Source organism: Berghia stephanieae, chromosome 13, assembly GCF_034508935.2.
Source record: "Berghia stephanieae isolate SIO BIC M18660-M18661 chromosome 13, UCSD_Bste_1.3, whole genome shotgun sequence".
Classification (NCBI taxonomy): Eukaryota; Metazoa; Mollusca; class Gastropoda; order Nudibranchia; family Aeolidiidae; genus Berghia; species Berghia stephanieae.
In genome coordinates, this window is record NC_088372.1 from 15611089 (window position 1) to 15622670 (window position 11582).

At 39.5% G+C, this 11582-nt stretch overlaps 1 protein-coding gene across 1 annotated transcript in view; it reads right to left on the bottom strand.

Moving 5' to 3' along the window:
- Nucleotides 1-11582, bottom strand: part of LOC144959212 (uncharacterized) — a 37225-nt gene that overhangs the window by 1868 nt on the left and 23775 nt on the right. Inside the window, exons 13-14 of the mRNA XM_078891753.1 lie at nt 3693-3863; nt 806-985 (exon numbers count right to left, since the gene is read on the bottom strand). Coding sequence (XP_078747879.1) covers nt 806-985; nt 3693-3863 — 351 coding nt within the window. The remainder of the gene's footprint in view (nt 1-805; nt 986-3692; nt 3864-11582) is intronic.

Consider the following 11582-nt stretch of genomic DNA (forward strand, 5'->3'; position numbering starts at 1 on the left):
TTTAAAACACAACGGCAGCGGGTACCAGCCAACAAAAACAATTAACATAATAGGACAAGACATGACCCGAATATCATTATTTTGTCGTCAAAGAAAATGTTGTTAACGGTTAGGTACCTATTTTACATCTGAGTACAGTGAGAGAATACGAGTAAAGAGCATTATCCAAAGACTCAACTTTGCGCCTCCAAGAACGAGACTCAACCTGGGACCTATCAGGCGAGTGTAATACCACAATAGATAGTATGCGCTTGCTCAGAAACTCATAACATTGTCATCCGGAAGTATAACAGACCTACACACAGCACTATTTGTAACCATGAACTTTTATAGTCTGGTTAATACAGTTTAGTGAGAATTACTCATAAACGCGGATGGCAAAAAAATAATTTTAAAAAATACATTAACAATGACCCGAGTGACGTCAACTTCGATCTACCTATAGATAGTATGCGCTTGGCGAAGAAGCTCATAACATTGCCATCCGGAAGTATAACGGACCAACACACAAAACGGTGTGTATCCATGAACGTTTATAGTCAGGTTAATACAGTTCAGTGAGTATTATTCATAAACGCGGATGGCAAAAAACAATAACAAAGACCTGAGTGACGTCATCTTCGAACTATATATAGTCTGGTTGACACAGTTTAGTGAGAATTACTCATAAGGCGGATGGCAAAAAAAAAAAACAACCCAACCCCCCCCCCCCCCCCAATAAAGAAAAAACCCAAAAACCTGAGTGACGTCAACTTCGTTCTCTCTGTACCACAAAGCCGCCCAAATGAAAAAAAACTACACTTACTAGGACATTTGAGATGAGAATTATCACACGTGATATAGTCCGTGGGGTCCCCGACGCAATCCGCTCCGAGATGCTGGGGAGGAGGATTGTCGCAACTTCTTGTCCTCTCGTTCACTCCGGCGCCACCACATGTCAAAGAGCATTCACTCCAAGTACTCCAAGCAGTCCATTCCCCGTCGACTGAAGGTGAAGGTCACAAAAAAAGACGGTTATTATCATCATAATTTGTGATGTACGCTTGTGTGTGTGTGTGTGTGTGTGTGTGTGTGTGTTGTAGTTGTTGTTGAACATCATTTTTTTCAGAGAAAAGTTATGGTTATTACAAAGTGCACCACTTATTTGCAGGTCTATTAACCCAATTCCGCATGGGCTCATTGTTCGTAATGGAAATCTGAAGAAAATGACGCAATATATTATCCACGACAACAATGTTAAACTAGGCCCATAAGCGGGTTCGGAGTTAGACATGCGTATATGTACACGTCGGTTATTGGCCATAAAAGGCCTAAATAAACTTTTTGACTTTGAACTTTGTGAAAAGATTTGCGTCATCAAAAGGGTTAATAAGGTAATCAACATCAACAGTGTTTTTACTTTATAAATTATAAATGCTCAAACTTATCAAGCTGTCATACGGCTAAAATCACCCAAGACTTATTGTATTCAATGTTACTTGTCTATCGCAAGGTTCTCTGTGCTTAATCCGACAGACTCAGCAACCCAATCATAGTTGGGCCAACAGGAGAGTGAAGCAAAAGCAATATTATTATCCGAATTCGCCACAGATCTGTTTTCTTTCTTTCTTTCTTTCTTGTTTCTATTTTTGTTGGTGTTGTAAGATTAATGCAGTACTAAGTATCCGTTGGCCCTTGATAATCTTAGATAAACTCTTAGAAAAGAAACGTAATACGACCTACTTTGACATATTGCCTTTCGCGACCAAGTATGTCCGTGTGGCTTCGGCGGTTTTGCATATCGATGTTGTGAAAACAATCTCAGTTGTCTATTCTGTGCAATCATTCTCTATGAATACATTTGTTTGTGTGTGTGTGTGTGTGTGTGTGTGAGAGAGAGAGAGAGAGAGAGAGAGAGAGAGAGAGAGAGAGAGAGGGGGGATAATTGTCGTAGGGGTTGTCTAACTTTCTAAAATACCTACTTGGACAAGGTACCATCGTGCAAGAGCCGGTCTCCGATCCAACACCGGAACACTGATGTTGAGGTGTTGGCCTGTCACAAGAGCGAGTCCTAACCTTTGTGCCAGTTGCACACGTCACACTGCAAGCTCCCCAAGCTGCCTATGTGCCCCATCCACCATCGACTGGAAAGAGACCATAAAATCTATTGAGGTTAGTAATTGGGGATTTTGAGTGAACATATCAGTTAACAAACCAGGCTCCATTATGTGAAGACGGAGCGCGTTATTAGGCATATTTTTAACACAAACACAAAAGTGGAGGTGAAAGAAGAGGTTCATTTGAATTATCGATGCGCCTGACGACATGGCATAAGTCAAGTTGATATGGATGCCCCTCATACGATTATCAGAGTGAAATTTATGAATTTTTTAAATAGGCAGTTGAAAATCCAATCCATATTATTGAATCCGTGCACATAATTTTACCAAAATAACTCCTCTAGCAATTCAAATTGTGGGCCAGCGTGGCTCAGTGTTATGGTCTTTGCGCCGTACCCGAAAGTTACCGAGTTCGACTCCCCGCCCTGCTGTGGAGCCTTGAGCAAGTCGCCTTGCTCTCTTTCAATTTGTGGAGCTGCATTGCGGCTGATGCCTGGGTTAATTAAGTCCTCCCTTGGATTACACCCTAGAGATACATTTCCCCGAGGGGATGAATGAAGGGAATGTATTTCTTCAAGTACCAAGTCTGTGCCAGACAACGGTGATCATGGTACGCCATTCATCTCTCTGATCAGATAACCTTAGAAAACTATTACTCTTCTCTTTCTTTGTCACCCAGCTGTTCAAACTATTCAAATATGTTTTTCTTGGTCTACCTTTACTCTTTTTACCTTCTATCTTTCCTGTGAGAGCAAGATGTTGAATGCATTTATGTCGATTTAGGTGCCCTAAAATTGCATTTGTCCTTTTCTTATTGTACGAATTAGTAACCTTTTATTTTCAGCTCTCTCTAATACTTCTTCATTAGTTTTCTTCTCTGTCCATTAGATTCTTAACATCATGAATGTGTTATTCATTGTTTATTAATTCAAATCCCAAGCTCTTCAGCTTGGCGTTACAGCAAAGATCAGTTAGTAAATACAATTTAAACAAAAAAGAACCAAAACACCTACCTGCTGCGTCCGAAGACTATAATTTGATACCAGGCGGAATTTTACTGACCTGAAGGTGAGCTCAAATTACGAATGCTCCATTTATCTATTGTTCTTAAATAGATTTTGAAAATTTTGCACATTCGCTTTCAAATGATTTAATTTACATTGCTATCGTAAATTATTTTGACGCAATATGCAACCTTTTGTATCAGACAACAATTATTAAGGAACACACGCATACACACATTCACACACATACACAAACACATACACACACACTCTTTCTCTATAATATACATATATATATATATATATATATATATATATATAATATATATATATATATATATATATCACTCACTTCATAATTCTGTCCATCTTTCTCTACACCACCCGCTCTCTTTCTCTCCCCCTCTCACTCTCTCCGTCCTCTCTCCCTCTTTCTCTCTCTCTCTCTCTCTCTCTCTCTAGCTCTTCTTTTTCCTCTCTCTCTCTCTCTCCCTCTCTCTCTCTCTCTCTCTCTCTCTCTCTCTCCCTCCCTCTCTCTCTTCTACCTCTTTCTCCTCTCTTACTAACTCTCTCTCAGTTTTCTACTTACTTGGGCATGGGACCATCGTACAAGACTGCGTCTCGCTGCCGTCACCGGCACAATCGTTTCCGTCATTCACAGGGGCCGGGTTGTCACAACTCCTGGACCTAGACTGACTTCCGGTTGCACAGGTCACACTGCAAGAGCTCCAGGCTGCCCAATTTCCCCAATTTCCGTGCACTGTTATACGAGAGAAATACAGTATGGTTAGTTTTGCGCGACATGTTCATCTTTGGGACGATGAAACATATTTTTAATTCTCAAAAAGATTCCAGTCGATGCCTTATTCATTAGAATATGTTGTGTCAGTGCATGCTATAATCAGTCCGGAGGTGAACATTTTGCATTTGCACTTTTTTGCATTTTCACCATGCTCACCAGAGCATTTCAATCTTTATTTGAAGTAAATCGGGTGATTTTTCATGAAGTTATGGTCAGATTTATTGGAAAGGTATCCAGCAACTTTTCTCAAATTTCATACTTTTTCATCTTGACTAGCTGTAAAAAATATTTAGAAGTGAAATTAAGCTTTGATATTTCCCGAAGATGCATAAAAGGGTTGATTTAATCATTTATGACAAGAACTAATTTTGATAAAAATTGACCTAACTAAACTTGGCAATTTCTCATTTCAAACTTTTTCAGCATCTGACTGATTATGTCATTCACTGTATTATATGTCGGAATTTCTATTAGGAATTAAATCCATTAAAACAAGGTTGCTCTAGTCACTAGTTTAACAATTTAACTGCCGTACCCCGGAAAGCTTCGGGTTTCCCCTTTATCAACAAACAGGATGAATAAAACACTACAGATTATGAATGAGATAATGTGGTAGTGGCGTTCTTAACAACGTTGTCTCAGTCGGGAAAAAAATGTATTCTCGCCTAACAGGCGTCATGTCTCGTTCTTTATGTTCCGTTTTGTTGTTTGTCAGGGACCCCTTGTAAAGCGCTTTGAGCACGTTTAGTGGATATTGCTCTATATAAATTTAAAGTTAACTTATCCCCAGGATATGTAATTGTTACTGTCCATCCAACGCGACAGAAACCTTGATAAACTCGGTGCCGTGGACTGTGTTCTGTCTCTGTGGTACTTAAACAGACCTGCCTTCTACAACGAGAATTTCGTAGAACTAAGAATTTTTAGGGGGGTCCTAATTGATACTTATATAAAGATTTTCAATTCAATAAACTTCTTGAAAATGAATTTTTGTTGCCAGAGATAGTATATAAAGGATTTTAAAGCATTAATTTAATGTATTTAACTCTTTCCTTACCGATCTTTTTCAGTATTTACCCCAAATGGCAGGCTTACCCAGCAGAAAAATTAATTTTTTAAAGCTCAAACAAGCTCTCTATAAAACAACTTTATGTTCTTATTCATCAAACAAAGATCATTCTTCAAAGTTTGTGATGTACAAAATAAATATGAATTAGAAAAAAATGTATAATGTGTCGTAACAAATGTGACGATTTTACTGAAGGTGGTAAGGAGAGGGTTAAACACAAATTGATCATTTTAAAGCGTATTTACAATGTCTACTGCGTTATTCTATTTACCCAATTCCAAGTAGGCATGTCTGTGCTAAAATATATTCAACTTTTGTGCGGCTATGTGGTCTAGTGGTATGCCGCTCGCTTTCGGATCGGAAGGTCCGGGGTTCGAGCCTCGCGCTCGCCACATAGTTGAATCCTTGGAAAAGGCTCTTTACTCACATTCTCTCACCGTACTCAGGTGTAAAATGAGTACCTGGCTGTTAACAGCGTTGTCTTTGTCCAAAACATTGTAATATCGCCTAACAGGCGTCAAGTCCCGTCCTACATGTTAAATGTTGCTGTTTACCAGGGACCCCTTGTAAAGCGGTTTGAGAAAATTTAGTGGACATTGCGCTATATAAAGCTCACTTTAAGCTCACTTTAACTTACCTATACATGAAATGCCAGTATTACAGGTAGTAGTCTGTGACGTGTCACCAGTACATTGTGTACCGCCGTGAGCTGGAGCAGGGTTGGTACAAGACCGAGTCTTTGTTTTAGTACCGGAACCACAAGTCACAGAACAGGCTCCCCAATTGGACCAGTTCGTCAATCCACCGTTCACTGAAAAGTTAAGGTTTTATATATATTTATTTTAAAATCTTGGTTATTTCCATTTGCGGCTATGTGGTCTTGTGGTATGGCACTCGCTTTCGGATCGGAAGGTCCTGGGGTCGAGCCTCGCTCGGCGCATAGTTGAGTTCTTGGAAAAGGCTCTTTATTCACATTCTCTCACCGTACTCAGGTAAGTACCTGGCCATTAACAGCGTTGTCTCTGTCACAAATAATGTATTATCGCCTAACAGGCGTCATGTCTCGTTCTACATGTTACGTGTTTCTGCTGTTTGAGGACCCCTTGTAAAGCGCTTTAAAGCACGTTTAGTGAATATTGATCTATATAAATGCTCTGGTTTTTAAACTTAACTATTAAAAACGACATTTACTTTGATCTAGCGCTTTAAATAGAGCATTCATGGCGATAATAAGATAATAAGATAATATAACCCTGTTTTATATCTGCGAGATCTCCAAATTAAATATGTTCATTTGAGAAAAGACAAGGAAAATATGTGAAAAATGTAACTGTACGACTCACGCTACCATTAAGAAAGTTCACGTAAGATCAGGACTAAACTATTGTGAATTGATGCCACAGTGGTCATCTTTCATTACAAGCAAGTATCCAGTTGAATGGTGGGAGTTGTCATTTATAGCGCAAACACACAATTTTATTTACTACCTAATTATAGATAGTATGCGCTTGGCTAAGAAGCTCATAACATTGCCATCCGGAAGTATAACGGACCAACACACAAAACTGTGTGTATCCTTGAACGTTTATAGTCAGGTTAATACAGTTCAGTGAGCATTACTCATAAACGCGGATGGCAAAAAAAAAAACAATAACAAAGACCTGAGTGACGTCATCTTCGAACTATCTATAAAGAAGACGTAGCATTTGTCAAGTCAAACGACGTTAGATTACAGGAATTAAGTGCCGTTCACGTTTAAAAAAAGGACACTATACTCGGGGTTGGGGTGGGGAGTGATTTTACCTGGGTACATAGATTTGTGCATTACAAGATGTTCAACGAACTTGAAGAGTACAGTTGAAAAACCCACAGAAGTCACATTTTTTAGATATTTGTGACTATCCCTTTTGAGCGATGTCAGGGATTTAAACTTTCCATCTATAAATAAATAGAACTGCAATAAAATTACACCCATAAAAAAGTTATGGTTGTAGCCGAGGCGACCAAAAGAGATAGGCAGAGCCACCGCGCATGACCCACTTTCTCTGCTGGGCTTTGTTCTGCGCACAGACTACCGCTCGAACCAACTCTCTCTCTCTCTCCTCTCTCTCTCTCTCTCTCTCTCTCTCTCTCTCTCTCTCTCTCTCTCTCTCTCGTGTCTATTAGTTGTTCGCCCATCTCTCTCTCTCTCTCTCTCTCTCTCTCTCTCTCTCTCTCTCTCTCTCTCTCTCTATATTATATATATATATATACATATATAATATATATATATATATATATATATATATATATATATATATATATATATATATATATATATCGTTTAGTAATTGTTCGTTTCTCTCTCTCTCTCTCTCTCTCTCTCTCTCTCTCTCTCTCTCTCTCTCTCTCTCTCTCTTCGCAGTCTTTTATAGTTCATCTCCCCCTCTATCTTTCATTTAGTTATGCCGGACCAAAAAAGAAATCAAATGGAAAGAAGAAGAGGGGGGGGGGGGGGGGGGGGAGGAGGAGGAGGCGGAGAAAGTAAGGAGGCAAGTGATATTTCAATATTTTCACTTCATATCGGTAATACTAATACAGTCATTGCCGATTAATTTGATGATGAAAAAATGAATGATGCAACTTTGATTAATACCGTGATTAAATGAATGGTTAGAATTTTGGAGGGGGGTATCTGATGATGATGATGATGATGATGATGATGATGATGGTGATGAGGTGGAGGGGATGGAGGTTGATGAAAAGGAGGAGATGAGAAGGAGAATTGTATTGATGGTGTTAAATATGGTAACTTACAATTTCTAGCAAGATGATGTTGATGTTGATTGAGAGGTGAGCTTTTTTTAAGAATTAAGATAAATAGACAGAGACGCCAATTTTAAATTTGGCTCACATAAGTTTCAGACACCACTCGTAGGAATTTCAATGCCGAAATGGAATTTCCGCACACAAGAAAAAGGAATTGGAATGGTATTTGGCATTGTGTTTACGTTTTGTATAGTTCTAAATAGATAACTGATTAGAATTATACTATGATACATAAACACATTGCCAAATACAATCCCAAAGTTTCCTTATTTCAAATGAAGTAAAGCACCAAAATCAAATGGTAGAGATTGTAGTACTGGTGGTAGTGAGGATGATGTGGTGTTGGTGGTTGTAGAAATAGTGGTAGTGATGATGAAGATGTGATAGTGGTTGTTGTAGTAGTAGTAGTGGTAGTAATGATGATGTGGTGGTGGTGGTGGTTGTAGTAGCAGTGGTAGTGATGATGATGTGGTGGTGGTGGTTGTGATGAAGATGAGGTGGTGGTTGTAGTAGTGGTGGTAGATGATGATGTGTAGTGATGATGATGTGGTAGCTGTTGTAGTAGTATTAGTGGTAGTGATGATGATGTGGTGGTTGTAGTAGTAGTGGTAGTGACGATGTGGTGGTAGTGGTTGTAGTAGTAGTGTTAGTAATGATGTGGTGGTAGTGGTTGTAGTAGTAGTTGTAATGATGATGTGGTGGTGGTGCTTGTAGTAGTAGTGGTAATGATGATGTGGTGGTGATGGTTGTAGTAGTAGTGGTAGTGATGCTGATGTGCTAGTGGTGGTTCTAATAGTAGTGGTAGTTGCAGTGATGATGATGTAGTGGTGGTGGTTGTTGCAGTAGTAGTGGTAGTGATGATGTGGTGGTGGTGGTTGTAGTAGTAGTGGTAATGATGATATGGTGGTGGTGGTGGTTGTAGTAATAGTGGTAGTGATGATGTGGTGGTGGTGATTGTAGTAGTAGTGGTAGTGATGTTGATGTGGCGGTGGTGGGGTAGTAGTAGTGGTAGTGATAATGTGGTGTCGTGGTTGTAGTAGTAGAGGTAGTGATGATGATGTGGTGGTGGTGATGGTTGTAGGAGTGATGATGATGTGTTGGTGGTGGTTGTAATAGTGATGGTAGTTGTGGTAGTGGTAGTGATGATGATGTGGTGCTGGTTGTAGTAGTAATGGTAGTGATGATGATGATGTGGTGGTGGTTGTAGTAGTAGTGGTAGTGATGATGTGGTGTTGGTGGTAGTTGTAGTAATAGTGGTAGTGATGATGATGTGGTGGTGATTGTAGTAGTAGTGGTAGTGATGTTGATGTGGCGGTGGTGGGGTAGTAGTGGTAGTGATAATGTGGTGTCGTGGTTGTAGTAGTAGAGGTAGTGATGATGATGTGGTGGTGGTGGTGGTTGTAGTAGTGATGATGATGTGGTGGTGGTTGTAATAGTGATGGTAGTTGTGGTAGTGGTAGTGATGATGATGTGGTGCTGGTTGTAGTAGTAGTGGTAGTGATGATGATGATGTGGTGGTGGTTGCAGTAGTAGTGGTAGTGATGATGGTTATAATTCTAGTGGCACTGATGATGATGTGGTGGTTGGAAGGGGGGGGGGGGGCGTCCTTGGAAGAATTTGACCTCACCGGAATTTGACGGAAGTTTGCCGGAACCAGGAATTTTTTGCTCCAGACCAGAGTTTTTTTCAGGTGAAACCGGAGTTTTGGCATCACTGAATAGACTATCAATGACAATTTCATTTTGATGTGTACAAGTACAAGATCATCCGGTTTTGTTTTGACTCAAGGCAACAGTTCAAAGTTTCGCTCGACGACAGATGATGGCTAAGATGACACTATAGTTTTTAAATTACCTTTAAATTATTTTTCAATTGCTAAATTAGATTTTTAAAAATACACACAACAAACATCATGGTGGGATTGGCAATCACAATGAATATATATCCATGAACAAAAATAATAACAAACGACGCGATAAATTCATTGTATCAACAGGTAATCCAGCGTAACTGTGGTGTGTAATGTGTACTATAACACACAAACTTTGTTGACAATCAAATATCGCGGGGTTTTAAATTTTAAGCCCAGCAGAGAACTCGCGCAATTCGGTTGGACAGGCCCGATACTATTTTTAGAAGGCCCTGGTTGTAGTGTTTCCGCTGTTCTATTTATAGATGAAAAGTTTAGACCCCTGCCATCGCTCCAAGGGGCCGGGCAATCACACAAAAAATCATAAATGGACAAATGTGGTTTCCCCCCTGTATTCTTCACTTCTTTTTGCAAGCAAGATCGGAAATCATAACATTCAAAATGGTTGTGCTAGTGCAAAAAAAAAAAAAAAAAAAAATAATAATTAGACTCTAGTTCTTTCCTTTTCTTAAAATGTTTGCGCTCTAACAACATGCACAGTGTATTATCACTCAAAAAAAATAAAAATAATAATAATATTAATAATGATAATAATTAAAAAACAACAATAACAAAAAACAAAATAATAAAAAAACAAACAAAACAAACAAACATCATTGTTTAATGGGAACACTAATGTTCAATGTACATGGTCTCCTATAAATGCGGTTTTGTGTTTTTATGGTATGAAACACGCCTTCGGACCGGTAGTTTCCTGGGTTAAAGTCTAGCCATGGGTGGCGCAGCGTTGAGTCCTTGGAAAAGAATCTTTACTCACATTCTCTCACATTCGCACCCCAGGGGTGTAAAATGAGTATTAGGCTGGTAAAAAGATTTTCTCTGTCGAAAAGTCGAATAAAATTGTAATAACGCCATCAGCCGTTATGTTCGATCCTACAAATTGAGTGTTGCTATTTGCTTGAGAACCCTTTGAGCACATTTTGTGTATATAGATCTTAATTATCATATAGATAGAACAAGGTTGACGTCACTCAGGTCTTTTTATTGCTTTTTGCCATCCGCGTTTATGAGTAATTCTCACTAAACCGTACCAACCAGACTATTAACGGTCAAGGTTACATATAGTTTTGTGTGTTGTCCCTTATACTTCCGGATGGCAATGTTGTGAGCTTCTTAGCCAAGCGCATACTATCTAACGAGATAAATGTCACTCAACTCTTTGTTATTGTTCAGATATCCATTTTTATGAGTAATTCTCACTAAATTGTATCAATCAGACTATAAACCTTTAATATTACACATAGTTTTTGCGTCTTGGTACGTTATAGCCGGCTGGTGGATGTTGTGAGTGTTTTACCTAAGCGCATAGCATCACTATATAGATAGTTCAAAGATGACGTCATTCCGGCCTTTGTTATTGTTTTTTGCCATCCACGTTTATGAGTAATTCTCACATAACTGCGTTACCCAGACTATAAACGTTCATGGTTACACAGAGTTTTGTGTGTTGGTCCGTTATACTTCCGGATGGCAATGTTATGAGCTTCTTTAGGGGCAGCGTGGCTCAGTGGTACGGTATTTGCTTCCTACCCGAAAGGTACCGAGTTCAATCACCCGCCGCTGCGTTGTGTGGCCTTGAGCAAGTCACATCGCCCTAGCTCACTTTGCGGCGCTGCTCTGCGGCTGACGCTTGGGTTATTCCAGTCTTCCCTTGGAATAGACCCTAAAGACAAATTTCCCCTTGGGGATGAATAAAGGGTATTTTATTTTATTTATTATTTATTTTATTTGCCAAGCGCATACTATCTATACATTGATGCAATACACGTCCAATCACCAGGACAAGGCGTGCTCCTCATGTCACAGTTCCCAGTCTGCGTTCCAGATCCAGGACAATCCTCTCCGTTGTTTTGGGGTGCTGGGTTGTCAC